The 18,157-nt window shown below is 35.2% G+C and overlaps 1 protein-coding gene across 1 annotated transcript in view; it reads left to right on the forward strand.

The window, feature by feature from the left end:
* The window catches only part of LOC140135411 (probable G-protein coupled receptor CG31760), a 195,972-nt gene that overhangs the window by 142,385 nt on the left and 35,430 nt on the right, over positions 1–18,157 (forward strand). Inside the window, exons 8-9 of the mRNA XM_072156902.1 lie at positions 13,638–13,776; positions 14,601–14,706. Coding sequence (XP_072013003.1) covers positions 13,638–13,776; positions 14,601–14,706 — 245 coding nt within the window. The remainder of the gene's footprint in view (positions 1–13,637; positions 13,777–14,600; positions 14,707–18,157) is intronic.

Consider the following 18,157-nt stretch of genomic DNA (forward strand, 5'->3'; position numbering starts at 1 on the left):
ATGTCTGATGTGATCTCAGGTCCAACAAAAAAGGTGGGTGACTGAGCCACTAAGCTACTACAATAAATGCACAACTGTTAAAAACAGGTCTGGGAAAAACTGGATTGTAACATTACCTTATGCTAGAGTCAACTAACGACAATGTCCGGTATATTAAAGATATAATCAAAGGAATAAAAATGGACAATTCGTCGAAAATCAAAGTTGATTTATGTCATAAACAAACGAGAATAATTTTATTTACAAAATGGTTTTTATCGGTTGCTTCGTTTGAACGTGTCACAATAATCATGATCATGGGATATTCCATTTCAAATCCACACTACCCCTGTGGAAGATTTAGCTAAAGTCTTCCACAGATGGAATATGAGTTTCGAATAGAATAGACAATTGAAATGCTCAATCCAGTTGTGGAAGATATAGGTAAAGCCATAGTACAGAGGGAGTGTGGGTTGTAGAATGATTTGCCCTGCCATTTACATTTGTATAACATACTCCCCTTGTGGAAGATATTTCCAAAATCTTCCACAGGGGTAGTGTGGATTTCAACTGGAATAGTCCAATGTGTACGAACACTTCTATTCCTCACATCCATTTACAAGGTAGATGCTCCTTTAATCACGAGTGCTTCAGCATATAACCACCGGGGCACTTTTCTGTGCAATTAATTACCAAATACTGAGACTATGTCACACTACATCTATCAAATCAACACTTATTTCAACGATGAAACACAAATTAAATTAACTGATGCCGAGATTAAATCAATGAGACAGGTTGTTGTTGGCTTAATCCCACTCTGTTGGTTTGCCTAAAAGATTTTAAGTCTGAAGACATAAAAGAAGTAATTTGTAAAGAAAATGAGGTCTGTTTTTTACATTGAGTACACAAAGTTACCGTGCTGTTATTTGAGTTTATCTAACTAAATTATTTGAATGGAATGAATTATAAATAAGTCATCACTGAATTGTACAGTAAGCAAGAAAGAAATAGGTAAAGGTCCGTCATAGAAGAAACGCAGCAGCAGTAGCAGCAACAGAGCAAAAGGTCCTGATCATCTGCCAAAATTAATCTTATCTGAGCTGCGAGATTTACTTTGAACTTTTTATCTTTTAACTGCACAGAAGAATAATTATTTCTATGTTTGATAATTATCCCGATAAGAAAGAATGAACCTGTTTAAAGGCGGCGATCTATGAGGTAAAATAGTGGTTGCTCTTGGTTGGTCTTGATTAAGAAAACGGTAATGAAATGGATGATTTAAGCTTCCTATCTCTTTCCAAGTTGAAATGTGTTTCGTAAACACGTACGTAAGATTAACATTACATGTAATGAAAAACAGCAACCAGACTCAAATCTTCAAGAACTTGACTTTATATGTATTTTGCCAGTGCTTGCATTACCAAGGGGAACATATAACTTCCACTCAGCTTAAATATAATTTCAAGGTTTTGTATAGATCTACTACGCGGCGGGATTGCTGATCAGTTTGCGTTGTAATCAAAGTACGGGTTGCAATTCTCTAGCTAGAGGTGCCATATTACCTACAAGAGTAGTACTGTAGGTATATCTCGCATCTTCATCACAGTGTGTATCTGTGCGAGTGTGCCAACGTAGCTCCACATTTGCACACACCAAAAGTAATGACTTACCAGAGCCTCGAGTTTCAAATAAATGAACGTGAGAAGCCCGATTCAGGTAAATCAGACATGACGAGTTCAACGTAAGTCTGTTTGTTTCTTAACTACGGACTTTCCCAGTGCTGTTTAATACGCGCAGCCATTACTCCAATTATATTAAACAATGTCATATCTACTTTGAAACATAAGAAAGAAACAATTTGCAAAATAATGTTGCCACGAAAATAGTTTAATTTTTTAAGACTAATACAGAGTCGATAGTGTTTTTCGTTTGAATCTAAATATATTAAGAGGTGCGATGTGGAATAAACAAAAGCTATCAGCGGTTGCTTCTGAAATATGAGCGTGAGATTCAAATTATGTTGACCGGTTGTTGGACCAAGCCAACGATTAATAATCAACACGAGCTCATCTAAACTGCTAGCCGTAATATTAACGACTGGACCCGTAACAATGTAATTACTATTGATTTACTGACCACAGCAAGGTAAAAGTCGACTCAATAAAAGTCAAAATTCATCCGATAGACAGATATATATCATCTTATACCTTTCAACTGTGAGATATAATTAAAAATTAAGACTTGTAATACATGAAGTAACAACCTAATGAAAATATATTTTTGAACCGTTCAAGTTAAGATTGATTGACCTTGAGAAGGCTTTTTTATATAATTACGATATTTACATAATATTTCATGGCGCTCTACGATGATAATTGTTTTGCTGCATGAGAAGAACCAATAATATTTGGCATCAATACACCTAAAATGAAAAAATAGAATTGGTTCGATTTTTTCTATACCCCTATGTAATGCTTCCCGCGAGGGGTCGAAGGTCATCATAATGGGACCAAAATGTAAAATTTGTTCTATCATGTTGTAATAAACCTAAAATTGTTCCTCTCATTGCTAGGAATAAAATAAGTCATTGAAAACAACATTGGCTCCACTAATGTAGCAATTTAATACCCCAAACACATAGCGCCATTATGTACAGGTTACTGTCTGATCTTAATTCATTCTTGCGTTACCAGTGGAAGTAGACGTAGAGGTGTTACTACACTAGGTCTAAAATAACAAATGAATTGATACAACGTACACCCGATTCCTTCGGTTTTCTGGGTCGATGTTCTAAATACAAATATATATACATACAAACGGCTTTTGTAATGTACCATTTCAACAGATCACAGCGCATACAATGCAAAACACGGTAACCAGGTAACAGACGATTCGGTTCGAGAATCACAAAATATACCATTCAATTCCCTTCGCACTGTCATTCTTTAAACTTAAAAGGCGTTTTAGGTACTTATTCTTGCTTACGAAATGCCTTTTGTGCAGGAAGAAGTCGGCTAATGTGAAATATCAGGGTGTCTAATATAGTCTTTAAAATTATCAAATTCAGTTGTAATACCATGATGATACCAGACAGCCATTATCAATATACAAAGATGTCAATAAAAATGTTCCAATAGATTCTATACGTACTAGGAGTGATATAAAAAAATGCAAAATCCAATTACAATGCAGCCGGAGCCGATTTGCCTTTAACGCCAAAAACGCAGAAAAGCGAAAGATATAATTTTAGTAAACTTATCAGTTTTAGCCTCAGAACATTTGCTGATGTGAAGAACTTGAATCTATTTTTATATCATCATGCGGGTTTAATCTTAGCAATGAATCGATGAAATAAAATAGCGTCTATAACAGAACTATCAGAAACATTTTAAGCATCATTTTAATTTTTCTTGAATTTTGCAGCGTCCTTGACACAAAAATTGATAATTATTTATGTTCAAACCCTATATATGACTGTCACCATGAAAATGAAATTATTATTACCAGTATCTGAGAATTAACAGAATTCAACTTCCCACAAATTTGCTGATCATTTTCTTCTGCGTTATAGAGTCACCGTTGAAAGTAATTAAATTTATATATTAGTAACCTTGTTTCATGCATCTATAGACAAATTCACTATAATGAAAGTTTAAATAGCTAGTCGTTATCTTTTTACGCAGCATGGACTTGGCGATTTTGTTGGTATTTTTACACAAATATGAGAAAGCTGCCTCACTTACATCACGACATTCAAGACACATTGCTAAGTAATTCTCGTGCTCTAGTCGACATATTACCTACTAGAGTAGTACTTGCCACAGGTAAATGCATACATATGCAATATAGGTAAATTGATAATAATTATAGATCACCGGCATTAGCATGCATTTTATGTGCAAAATATTTATGTTATGAGCAAAATTTTTAAAAATTTTCTCTTCTCTGGTAGTCCAACATTTGTTTCAAATTAAATCACCAAATATATAGGTCACATTCTACATTCTATATACGGTATAGGATGGCTCATCTACGATTCCAATTGGTTTTCATTGTTTTTCTTTGATGCATATATCTTTTCTAACAGAGCTTAATTCTGATTTAGTATTATACAGTCATAGCCTTTCAAAGATTTCTTATATATAGATATCTCCGATCTACATAGAAAGGCAAATATGACTCAGCATCCCTTAAGTTATCGTCGTAACACTTGTGAATACCAGTCAAGTATAATTAAGCTACGGGCAACGACCGTTGCCGTGTACCGAGGCGTCTCTTGATAATGTGCACCCTAAAAGTATTGTTATTTTGTATCCATAAAGAAATCCACTTTATGTAAGTAACTTTCATTTATAACTTAGTGGTAATGCTCTTGATAATATCGCCTTTTCTTCGCCAAGCTCCCAACTGACCGTGTTCCAACATGATTAAAGCCATAATGTATGATTTCCGTCAAAACTTTATTATTCCTTACCCAAAACACTGAAATAATAATGTTATAACTGACGGGAAGGCTTTCTGTCAATTTTAAGCTTAAATAACAAGGGAAAGTGGAAGAAACCCCACTGGCTATTTTGGCAGTTTAACATGGTGTTCTATGGCGGATATAAAGTCATAATTATGACTTTATGTCAAAATTATTCTGCTGACCTACAAACACGACAAATTTGGCTGATTCCATTTAGGTGTAAGTTGGGGCATGTATAAACATTACAATATGCCAACAAATCAAATTTGAAAAAACAATGACTTTTTTCATTTGATAAGATCGTGGCTTTAAAAAAGAGAAAATAGTTGCGTGTTTCTGTAATAGGTTACAGACCAACAATTGTACTTGATCGTGTCTACCACACCTGATTTATCACCCTCAATGTATTGCCATAAACGCTGAACTTATTTTGTTAATTTATAGATATAGCTCGGTATTTAGTAACTATTTCATCTACTACTTATTCCCAGTCGCGTCTAGCACTCCATGATTTAATTTACTTTCTAAAGAAGGCAAACACATTAGGCAAGAACATTCACAGTTTGTCTAGTGACATCTAGTATAATATACTCCAGCACCGAAAACATTTGTGTATGTTCAATTGCCAAAACAAAGTCAACATTTTAACAAGGTTGAAAGTAAAGACATATAGAACGTCTGGCTGGCGTGGTTATCTTATAGAAACAATAACAAAGCGACAGAACTTATCATTGTGTAAATGGTGGTCATCCTGCGTCCACCCTGTAGAATGCTACAGTATTAGCCTACAGGTAGAGGGTGGTCATGTAGTTTGGTGTGCTAGGCTATCGGTCGGAAGGTTGTTAAGATCATGAGGTTTCTCATTTATCCTCTATCCCACTCATTATGACCCTAAACGTGCAGACATCACAGTGGGTGCATAGCGTACCGTGGTTCGGAGAGTCCTGTAAAATCGTGGTCCCGTGTACCAGAAGAGCAATATCTGGGCATGTAAAAGTTGCAGGCCTTTTCGATCACCCCGGGCCTGTTGTCTGTCACACTCAGCATTGAGGTCAACTTGCGCCGCCCTTAGGGGTTTGGCAGCCTATCGACCCGTGGCGCGCTTTGAGGGATGTTAGCATCCAGAAAGCGTGGATAAATGCCGTTTCATTACTATTATTATTAGTCATAAAATATAACTGTGCTTTTAGTATTTTAGTTTTAGTTTTTATTTGTTTTGCTTTATATAGCGATGATAAGACAAAAATTGGTTAACCTACAACTAAATTGCAGGTTTATCCTGAAACTTCTGATAGACAACATGTCAAATGACATTAATAGTATTCTTCAAACCAATCGACTAGTTATTTCAGATGGCAATATTACCAAAACCAATGCAACGAGTGATATTGAGCAGTGTATAGAAGATTACGTTACAGTGTAAGATTCAAGCTGACCATGCAAGCAGACGAACCAGATGCCAAAACAAACATGCAATACCTAACTCTGCTGTATAAAATAAACTATTCAAATAGCTAACTCAATAAAATGCCTTTCACAACTTAAGCTACTACAATAAATGCACAACTGCGCAAAAACAGGTCGATTATAGTATTACGTTATGATATAGCCAATGCCAATGTCCGGTAAATTAAAGAATACATTTGAATGACGATGGACAATTTTGTGCAAAATTCATTGATGTAATGTTGGTTTATGTCCAAAAAACAACCGTGCCCAGGCTAAGTCAATGCCCTGTTATCTGACAAATTCAGGGAAAAAATGGTAAAGAAAATGGTTCTACTTGTCCGGATTACCTAAAATAAGAATTAAGGCAATATCGTGGTGATTGATTCACTGACAGGCATAATCGATTAATAATTGACTGGTTTTGTAACTTGTTTCTACTGGGCAACTTGAAACATATTTATACTAGTCAACTTGAAACATGTGTCTACTCGAAACCTGCTTCAACAACTTAAACACACGTACCAATAAACAAAATAAGTAAAAAATATACAAGTTTGGACAACTAAAATTTTCGTAATAAAAGTTGATATAATATAAACACAGTGCAGTTTATTTAGAAATTTATTTTGGTGCTTGTTTGACGTTTGACCAGGTCAGAATAATATTCTAAATTCGTTACCAAGTTGATTAAGATGGATTCCAAACCATATTCCTTTCACCCCTTTACACGGTAAATGCTCCTTTAACCAAGATAGCTTCAGAATAAACCACTAGATACCTTTTATTTATTGTGTAATTAATTGCTAAATACTGAGTCTATATAACACCTCATCATTCATATCGACATATATATCTCAACGATGAAAAGCAAATCAAAAGTAACTGATGCCGAGATTAAATCAATGAGACAGTTATTGGCGTAATTCCACTCTACTGTTGGTTTTTCTAAAAGATTTTAACTTTAAAGGCATAATGCAAGAACTCTATAAAAACACGCATAAGGTATGTTTTCCATACAGTACACACAGTTACTGTGCTTTCAGGCACAAAAGGCACAAAAAGATCAATTTTGTCGCGTCACAGATGAAACAGAAACGCATAAGTCACTGTAGAGAGTACAAAGCCCTGGTGATCTACCGAGATCATCTTAACTGATCCGCGGAATTTTACTTTGAACTCATAATCTTTTGACACCTAGGTATAATTATTTCTGTGTTTGATCGTTATCCAGATAAGAGTCAATTAAGCGGTTTAAGAGGTGCTGTTATTTTGACGTTTTGAAAAAAATCGGTTAAGTAAGGGATAATTGAATTAATGATTTCAACTTCAAGTCTCTTCCCAAGGTGAAATCGGCTAAGATTAGCATAACATGTAATGAAAAACAGACTCATATCTTCAATATTTGACTTTATATGCATTTTGCCTCTGACAACAAGGGAAAACCTTAAGAAACAAATAACCTTCACTCAGCTTTGAGATAATTTCAAGATTTCTACTACGCGGCAGGATTGCTGATCACTTTGCGTTGTAATCAGAGTACGGATTGAAATTCTCTAGCTAGAGGTGCTGTATTACCTACCACAGTAGTACTATAGGCATATCTCGCATCTTCATCACAGTGTGTTTCTACGCAAGTGTGTCAATGTAGCTCCACATTTGCACACACCAACGGTAATGACTTACCAGAGCCTCGAGTTTCAAATAAATGAACGTGTGAAGCCCGTTTCAAGTAACTCAGTCATGACGAGTTCAACGTATGTTTGTGACGGTCGCTACGGATTTGCCCATCGTTATTACCTGCAGCCGTCACTCCGAGTTTAACAATGTCACATCTACTTTGAAAAATAAGAAAAAACGACCTACGAAATATTGTTTGGCACGAAAATAGTAATTGAAGACCTGAGCGCAAGAAGACCGTAAGTCCACTTGGCCCCTCAAAATGTATACGCTAAAGTTGCGTATAGTTTCGTATAGTTTGGTAATGTTTTATACGTGTTCAGGGGCCAAGGCAAATCTTTCACAACCTTTCATGATGTTTTTACCCTGAAACATGTATTAAACATTATAAAACCCTTTGAAACTATACGTAACTTTAGTCATGTTGAGGTGCCAAGTGGACTTACGGTCTTCTTGCGCTCAGATCATCAATTGTCTTATGCAAGGCTTATACATATTCGATACTTTTGGCCGATGTTCAATCTATTGAATCCATTAACAGATGTGGTGGAGAAAAAACCCCAGAGCTATCAGCTGGTGTTTGGGATATGTAAGAGTTATATTCACAGCAGGTTGACCAGTTGTTGGACCAAGCTAGCGAATAATAATCAACACGCGCTCATCTGAACCGAGTGCTATAATTATTAGCAAACCGAACTAGTAGCAATGTTATTACTTAATCCACTGATAGTTTTTAATCCACTGATCGCAAAGGTTAATTTATAAAAGTCACAATTCATCTGTCTACTGTAATAAGTATATGTGACAAACTGTTCAGATAGTCAGATGTAATCTTACCTTTCAACATTTTGACAACATGATTGATTGACCTGAGTTGGATCCATCACATAATGTATCAGGAAGGTTACATAATATGAGCAGGTCATTAGGCAGAGGCGCCGTATTTAGCGTTAGCTTTAGATATTTAATTATTTTCCGGGTAAGCCGGGTGTGGGATTTCTAGGTGATGCATCGGAGTCCATTTCGCTTGCTGAGTTTTGAATTATCTACCTAGGCACACGAAACGCGTACGCTTTCAAAAGAAATACATGACGTGTATTTGTGCCGCGCCTCTTTAGCTGAATCTGTTCTTAGCGTTGCACAGATATTGACATATATATATAAAAGAAGATAAATAACCCAGCAGTATTGAAACTTGAAACCCTCGGTTCACGGGACTCATAATCTAACATATCAGAAATTGCTAGGAACAAAGAACATGGCCTGAGAACCGAGCATAGAGGGTAGCGCACTCTTATTTTTAGACTAAACTTAAGCCAAACAAAAACAGTACGTCTCAAAGATGTCGCGCGCATTTGTTTTGTCTCGGAGAAATATGCAAATTTAATTTATATATTTCCCTATTGGCAGCATGGATACTGATATTGGACTCTGTCATTCTTGACATTTGCTTTATAAAAAGTTACCTTTTTCAGAGCCTTGATTAGCAGCGACGTAGCTTGCGACACCATCACGGCGTCTTCATTTAGTGTAGTGTTTACAATCCTCCGCTATCTACTACAATGATCTGCTGACACTTGACCACCCAACGAAGGATCGTAAGCACTACGCTAAATAAAGACGCCGTGATGGTGTCGCAAGCTACGTCGCTGCTAACCAAGACTCTGAAATAGATAACTTTTTAAGCAAATTTCCCTATTGGGTTTATTTTCATTTTTGTTTGACAAAATGTCGTTATTATGTGTCGTAAAAATTGTGTAAATAACACTTAAAATTAATGAAACATTTCATTATGTGTCAATAATATACGTTTTGAGGTTCCGAGCATCTCAACTGTTCTCAAGCTTATCACGATTAAATTCGAGTTGTTTAAAAATAGGAAAAACAGTATTCCTCAATGGATTTCAAATCTTCTCAAACACTAGGATCCACAACATGCTCATCTTTCAGGGCACAGTTCTTTAACCCCAATATATTCGTACATTTATTGAATGACCTTTGAAAATTTGAGTACAAAAACCCCTACTCTTCAACTTGAGGTCAACATGATTGTTTAATTGAGGTTATTGAACTATGCCACTGGAATGAGGCCATTTTGGTCCATAGTGAAGCTTTGAGACATACCATTATTTTCTTGCCTTATAAATGCGTTTTAGGTACGTCTAACTTGCAAATTTCCTCTTGTACAATTAGAAGTCATAGAAATGTGAAATAACAAGATACATAATACACTCGACTCATTCAAAAGTACTAAATTCGGTGTTATATTTGCAATGATGATATAAGACAGCTATGATCAATACACGAAGATGTCAATAAAAATGTTCCAAAAGGTTCAATACGTACCAGGAGTGATATAAGTTAGAATCCAATTATAATGCAGTTGAGACATTTGCCTTCAACGCCAAAACCGCATTGACGTGATATTATCTAATTTTACTAAACTTATCGGTTTTTGCCTATTGCATAGTTTCAAGCTAAACACGCTTATTGATATTCATATCAGAACATTTGCTGAATGTAAAGAACTTGACTCTATTTTTTGTCATTATGTTGGTTGAATCTTCGTAATAAGTCGATGAAATAAAGAAACGTCTATGACAGAACTATAAGTCCTTTACGCGATGTTCGGTAATTGTTTGCTACTTCAATATTTTCAGCTATGTGTCATCATAATAAAGGTATAATTATGATCGATCTGTGTTTGAGTATTGAAAGATTAAAGTTGAATGTATACTCCATCGCTGAGCGACGAGCGATTGGTATTAGACCAATGAGATGCGCACTTTTCCCGACGCAACAAAAGCGCGCTACCTCAATGACTAGAAAGCAATCGCTCGTTGCTCAGCGATGGAGTATAAATTCAATACCAAGAAATGTAACTATCACTTTCTGCTGCTCTAGATTCATTGTCTACTCATCACTAGTAACTATAAAACCTTTCAAGAACTATCTACATTCATCAACAAGAAATGTTACTTCTTTCATGACTTTTAATACATTAAATTGACACAGATAATAGTCAACTCACTTTAATGCAAATTTCGAGATTGTGTTGTCAACTTTGCACAAATGAAAGAAAGCTACCTTATTTATATCAATTGTCACATTGCAACAGAAGCAGACATTCATACATATGCATTTGACCCAAATTTAGAATATGGATCACAAGAACTGACAAGCATATTTATTAATCATGTTAATGCAAAAGCATTTTCTATTTATATGATATTTATTTCAAAATAAATCACAACATAAGTAATCACACTCCATACACATGTATGGAAATGCTCGCTTGTGATTTACATTGTATTCCCAGCTCAACTTTCATTAATTATCAATTTTTACAAATACCCAGAAATGTTTCTTCTAAGATATTCGCCATCTTTATAGAGAACCCAATGGGAATCACGTCCCTTCAAGTTATCGTCAAAATTACTACTTTCGAGTTGCACTTGTGTATACCATTCAAGTACAATTAAGCATACGGGAAACAACTTTTACCGTGTGCCGAGGAGTCCCTGGATACTTTGCACTTCAAAAGACACTTCTTTTTTCTATTCACAAATTCAGTGCTGTGTATTAAAGTAACCTTCATCAAGAAGTGATGTTAATTTAAAGATTCCCTGAAACATTATTAAGCAGATTTGTACATTTCGTAATTCATTTATCATTGTGTAGTACTTCAAAACGGAGCATCTAAACATAATTTTGTTAAATATTTGTTTTCCATTTTGCGCAAAAGTTATTATCATATGACATGTCGTCTGCATTCCATATCCGCACGCAGGGGATTATGGGATCGTAAAATGTTATAAACAACTAAAAGATGAACTTCTAACGAATATACATCATTATATTCTACCGACATGAAGGTATTTCTATATACTCACAAGGCAACCATCCCAAGTTATTTAGTTGCTTCTAGGGTAATCGAATATTTAACTTTAATTGTATTGGGGTTTAAATCTACTAGGTATGTGCCTAGTCGATATAGACATGAATTCCTGTTCGATTGAATTGTGGAAACGTCCAATAATGTGCACTGGGGATCTCTTTTATAGGTTTTGGCTAACGGGTTAACTCGATTTAAGTGTTAACTTGAAAAGAAAATTCAAGGTCAATGTTTTGATTTATTTCCTACTATACAAGGTTTACTTCGGGACATATTCAAGGAGATGTTGACGACGCTGAGGTTGGCTAATATGTTGTTTTATAAACATGAAATATTGGCATTTGTTTAGCGTTGTTAAAGCAAATTCAAACAAATAGATAGGAATAATTTGTTGCATATTCATAAGCTCATGGTTTGATATAAAAATGTAATCAAGATTAAATTCGGCTTTTTGTTCTTTCCTTGATGCAATACAAATTTTGAACTGAAATATGAGAGTACTGCGTCCTTTGGATGGGAGGTTAAACGATGGTCCATTGAACAGAGCGGAAAGCCACAGTGGTACCTGAATGTCAGTTTCGTAAAGAATAGGGGTTTATGGTTTTAAACTGTTGCGATTTAGTAGTTCATAGCATCTTGCGAATGGTAGTAAGCTTGGGCGAAAATTACATTGATCATTTCATAGCGAGTATAAAATATCACAGATATACTTTTGTAGGTCCTGTGGTTCTTGACTTATGTTGTAAAGGGGACTGAAACAACAACACTTTCGTAAAACGTACATAACTCATTAACAACAATAAATCAAGCAAGTTTTCAAAGTATATGATTTGTAGAATGCACTTTTGCTAAACATCAAAGTGTTATTTTTCAATAATATATTAATTTTGATAATGAAAGTCGATTTTTTGGCTGCTTCGACCAACCATACCGAATGTGCCCTTAACACCACGTGTGCCAATCCGTCCGTTTACAGTTGAGATCCGGAGTTTGTTAACTTTAAAATTTGCATTGAATACCGAAGAAAGAAATCGAGTTCAATTGATATATCCATATTAATCATTCCATTATCTGTTATTTGGTCAATAATGAGGTTTTTATCTATTCGTTTAATCCCTTTACTGAATGCATCAGGTTCGAGAACTCATATGCTCTAATTTCTAAAGGCACTTCCATTTAACAATCATATCTCAAAATTTGACCCGCTGTTGCGAAGTATGAGTTTGTGTACCCAACACATCTCTGAACGTACAAACATATTTGGGGTTAAAGAACTGTGTACTTGCAGATGAGCATGTTTGCAATCCTAGTGTCGATGGAACCTTCCTTTGGAACAGGTGATCAATCTTTCCTAGTTTTTAGTGACATTCTAATTATGACTTCATTATCTGCAGTTGAGTTTCCGTAAAATAGTAACTTACGGGTTAATCTCACACCGATTGAATCAAAATTTAATTTATCATATCATTCATTTAAGTTGATGTATTGATATAGACAAGGAAGTGCTATAGGTATAATATGGTTATGCTATCTTCTTTGGTTGGTTCCCTGGGACTTTGAAGACTATTACTTCCATGTAGAGGTTTTGAATTTTCGCTGAAGCTTTATGTTGCAGGGTACCCTCGTACACAAACTACGTCATTGATATTCGGCGATTCATTTTCAGTATAGGAAAAAGCACTTCCGGTCAATGACAGGCGGAAAAGGAAATTCTTTCTTATTTTTCTTTGCAATTTTGGTAAAGTGTCCGGAAACTGATGTTCTGGTCGATAAGTGATAAACCCTGTAGATGCTGTAAATCACTTCAAATAAATAAACTTCGGCCGTTTATGCAAACAAACAAACTTAGCAATTGCTTACAGTTCAAAAACACTTGCAAACGTGAAATGCATTTGTTGTTCCTTCAATATAAATAGACGTGCCGTGGAGAGATATGAAGCATTACAAAAACTGCAATAATATAACTGCATTTTAGCTTTTTCAAACATTTTAATTTATCCATGAATATTGCAGACAAATGACAACTTGTCTCTTCTCATTTATTAAATATAAATATAAGTATTCCTAGAAAAGTAAAAAGTTCCATTTAAGAAAAAGTGCGATCAGTGATTCTATAAGTTGATTTTCTAATAAGTGTATATTTTTCTATTTTGTTTCTCGTTTCAGCTGAATTGGTGCTTCTCCTCTGGGGTGTACGATTATGTTATGTAGTCAGGAAAGCACCTTCAGAATTCAACGAAAGCAGATTCATAAGTTGGGCTATTTATAATGAAACTATGCTTTCACTATTTTTATGTGTTGCCACGTAAGTACACAGTTTTTAAGGTTTACTATTGAATTATACAATTTTTGGCCAATATTCTTGAGTGTAGACAGTATTTATTGACATTATATTGTAAACACTGCAAATGCATAACTAAGATGTATTTAGCTCTTGTGAGCATAATTCATTTTGTGTATGAATAAACCAGAAAATATATGGTTAATATAAAGCTAAGAGAAAAAAGTTCTTTCAAATATGGCTACTTTATTTTCTCTAGTATCCAAAATCCAAAACCTCTGTATGGAAATGTTTTCATAAAGCCATATTGTAACATTTTCATCAAAATAGATTTGTATTTCTTTTCCACAAAATGTTACTTTTTACCATCAGATATGTCCCTGTTTAATTGTGAGCCGAACAATGGAGGTAAAACATTTAATTCCAGCGCCGATATCGCCAATGCGTGTCACCTCGTCGATCACGACTGAAGTCGGTCTTGTTGATGTGCTATGACCATCACTTGCGCCGTGTACGTACAGTGTTATCAATGTCATGTACGCGTTCGACTTATCTTTTGATCGCATGAATTAACGACAGGACACGTCTTTTTATTCAAAATATCGGATGTTAGTTCAATAATGTACATTACAATCATGTAAAAATCTAAATTTTGATAAAAGTTGAGGGCGCGCTACTCAGCAAATGTTACAATGTGGCTTTTAGTGCATGTTTTGTACTTGTTTCTGTTTCTTTCATTATAATATCAATTTTCCTCCAATAATGTTTGGTATCAACAATATCTTACACTCATGTGATATCAACATATTTTCTCCAGTAAGTATGTTTGTTTGTTTTATCCATTGCAGGTTCTTCCTTCAGGATTTAGCCAATCCAGACCTCCTATTCGTTATTTGGTTTTTGTACAGTCAGCTAACAATTAGTGTTGTTCTAGGACTTTTAATAGGTAGCAAGGTAAGTAATCATGATTTTGGGATGGATGTGTAACTTACAACTTCACCTTACATATGGGGATATCTTAAATAACGTCAACGGATTTTTCTCTATTACATCAAATGTAATAATTGTAGGACAATCCTTTATGCTCATTGTAGTAGCGAATTTCTATCCAAAATCAAATTTCAGTTGAAACTTTGTTTACATCTTGGTTTTTCTGATCTGTTTAGACACTTGCATTATGACGTCATAATGACGTCAAATGGTACCTGTTGGTGCTCGTTTTGACAGCAACCCCTTGCTTTACCCAGTTTTGACTTCTATATTATTTTTAATGTATTTATGAGAATCAAAATTAACTTTTCTTTACGTTTACTTTTGTTTATTCAAAGATGTTTTTTCAATTCTTTATGAAATAGATGTTTTCTGAAAATACTGTGTTCGTCATTTTGAAATCAAAACTTCAGAGTAATAACTTTTTGTCCAGATCATTGCACAGTTTCTTGCAGAAAACGTGGGTCACTCAAAACAATATTACCGGTAATTCAGATAGACCTGACATCATAGACAAAACGTATTAAAGCAAAAAAGGGAAAGTTTATTTAAAATCGAAATACCCCCTGTAGAAGACATGTCCTTAATCTTCTACACAAGTAGCCTCCACGGCAGCCAGTTTGGTTCCGCTCCCTCCACACAAACAGTCTGCCAATGATAACGAACTGGTCCTTTTTGATTGGCTGACGGTTTTCTGACGACGTCATCCAGCTTGACGTCAAACAAAGCTTTCAATTGGTCGATCGGCTAGACGGCTACTTCATTATTCATGAGCAATTTTGACCCGCCATCTCGCCAAATGACTGAGGTCAATCAAGTTCCCGTATGTACAGCTCTACAGCTACATACGTGTAGCCAATCAGAAACGGCGTTATAAGTGGCCATTGGCAGACTGTTTGTGTGGAGGGATCGTAACCAAACTGGCTGCGGAGGAACCTACAACACAAAGAGTGTGAATTTCAAATGAGGGGGCGTTCTCTAGGTGGGTGACTCCATTTGATATTTTTACCCCTGTGTGGGAGGTTGGGGTTATATATATCTTTCATAGCAGGTGTATGGATTTCAAATATAAAATTCAATTTATCCGCATAATGGACCAATAAATGTTTCATGTAATCACTCATATCAGTTTCATTCAGTAATTGAAGACCTGAGCGCAAGAAGACCGTAAGTCCACTTGGCCCCTCAACATGTATACACTAAAGTTACGTATAGTTTCTTTGGGTTTTATAATGTTTAATACATGTTCCAGGGTGAAAACATCATGAAAGGTTGTGAATGATTTGTTTTGGCCCCTGAACATGTATAAAACATTACCAAACTATACGAAACTATACGCAACTTTAGTGTATTCATATTGAGGGGCCAAGTGGACTTACGGTCTTCTTGCGCTCAGGTCTTCAATTGTTTACCACTTCTACCGCGCCCCTAACACTAAATGTGGTATGATCAAGCAGAATCATTCTGCAGTCGGGCATATTTAATTTTCAGTTTTCTATATGATTGTATCAATCATTTGTAAAGCTACATTTTGCAGGGACTCCATTGAGTTCTAAAGATATGAACAGTTGAAGTGTTCCCACAACAATAGGCAATAAAAGAAATTATTTCCTTTGTTTGGCTATATATGAAAATCAATATTTCCGACTTCCGACTGGTTTTGCCTGATCACATCAGAAATGTCAAGTTAGTTACGACCACGTTGAATGTTAAATGATTGAATGTTCGTCAGATTTCCATTTATCCATTAATGCGTAGGCTATTTTGCTTAAGGAGACCGTGGCTGTGTCAAACTGGTATGTCCCATAAATGACAAAATAATGTGCGGCGTTGTATGAAATATTGATATGGAATAACATGCATTTAAATAATAACTAGGTTAGCTATGAATGTTAGTTAAATGTCTCCAGGTGCTTAATATTTAAGAGGCATGTATTATACAGTTCATAACTTGAAAAGGCTTGCAATAAAGTATATTTTAAAAGAGGAAAAATACCAGCTGCGCATTTATTACGAATATCTGATGAAACAATGTTTTTCATTGGTACCGCTCATGACATAATCACGCGTTTTAGAAAGTGCGCATCTAAATAATACGCAATATCACCACAACTATAGTTTATTGTGCCTATAAATATACGTGACATCACCAAAATTAGAGTTCCTAGCTTTAACAGACATATTTGGCACTTATAACGCGTATTACTGCCAGTTTAAAAAGTTGATGAACCACTCAAGTTTCATATCTCCCATATAAGCACATGTTAAATTTGAAGAGTGTTATTCTCCATAGTATCAAACCTTCAAATTATATTGTTCAAATTCATCACAAGCCTTGGGATATGGAGCAGACAACCACAAGTTTGTCCCCACTTAAGTGAATCCTTGATCTTATTTCTATGTATACATGAATACCGATTATCAATAACTTTGGTCGCAGCTGATATCACTTAACCACTGCAGAAGCTTCATCATAAGATAATACTGATTTATATCACTGTTGATTGTAAAGCAAAACTAAGTTATCAATATGTACTACGAATAATAAATAAACATGGTTCCTTATATTTTACAACGCAAATCAAAGTTATTTCAAATGATGTTCCATTTGGCTATTCTATTTAAAATCCACACTCCCCCTGTGGAAGATTTTGGAAATATCATCCACAGGGGGAGTATGAGTGTTGAATAGAATAGACAATTGGGTAGCTTCCATTTGAAATACTCACTCCAGTTGTGGAAGGTATAGGTAAAGCCATAATACAGTGGGAGTATGGGTTTCAAAATTATTAACCCTGACCAATTACATTTGAAAAACACAGGGGGTGTCGATTTTAAATGGAATAGCCCATTCTGGTTAATGACCTCTTTTATTGAACAAGTAAAATGTCATTATCTTAACCCTTGAATGTATTACGTTACTAGAAAAGGAAGCAACAGAAATTGGAGCTGTAAAGGAACTTAATAAGTAAATGGCACTGGCCACGTTCATGTGTCAAAGAGTACCTTTGTTTATGGTCTTATCACAAGCAAAGGGCACAATTAAAACTTTATTATACAAAGGGTATAACAAGTATCATTTACCAATATCCCAATTTGACTCTTGCCCTTTCAAAGATCGACTCGTATATATCCATCAAGCGCAACATACGATTTTACTCCTTTCCAAGATATTTTAAAGCTGCTACTGTAAGTATGTTCTTTAACTCAAGGTCACAATTTCAGAATAGATGAGAATTATCAATGTCAGATGCAATATCCCCTTTCAAGATAATGATGCCATGTTGCCTGACGCTAAGTACTTAATGACATTGGAGTACGCGGTATTAATTCAGGAATGTCCGAGTTTTGTATTTGTTTGTTTTTGTTTTCTGTTTGTTTTATGGGAATGTGTAGGTGTGAGTGGAGTAGATAT

Source organism: Amphiura filiformis, chromosome 16, assembly GCF_039555335.1.
Source record: "Amphiura filiformis chromosome 16, Afil_fr2py, whole genome shotgun sequence".
Lineage (NCBI taxonomy): Eukaryota > Metazoa > Echinodermata > Ophiuroidea > Amphilepidida > Amphiuridae > Amphiura > Amphiura filiformis.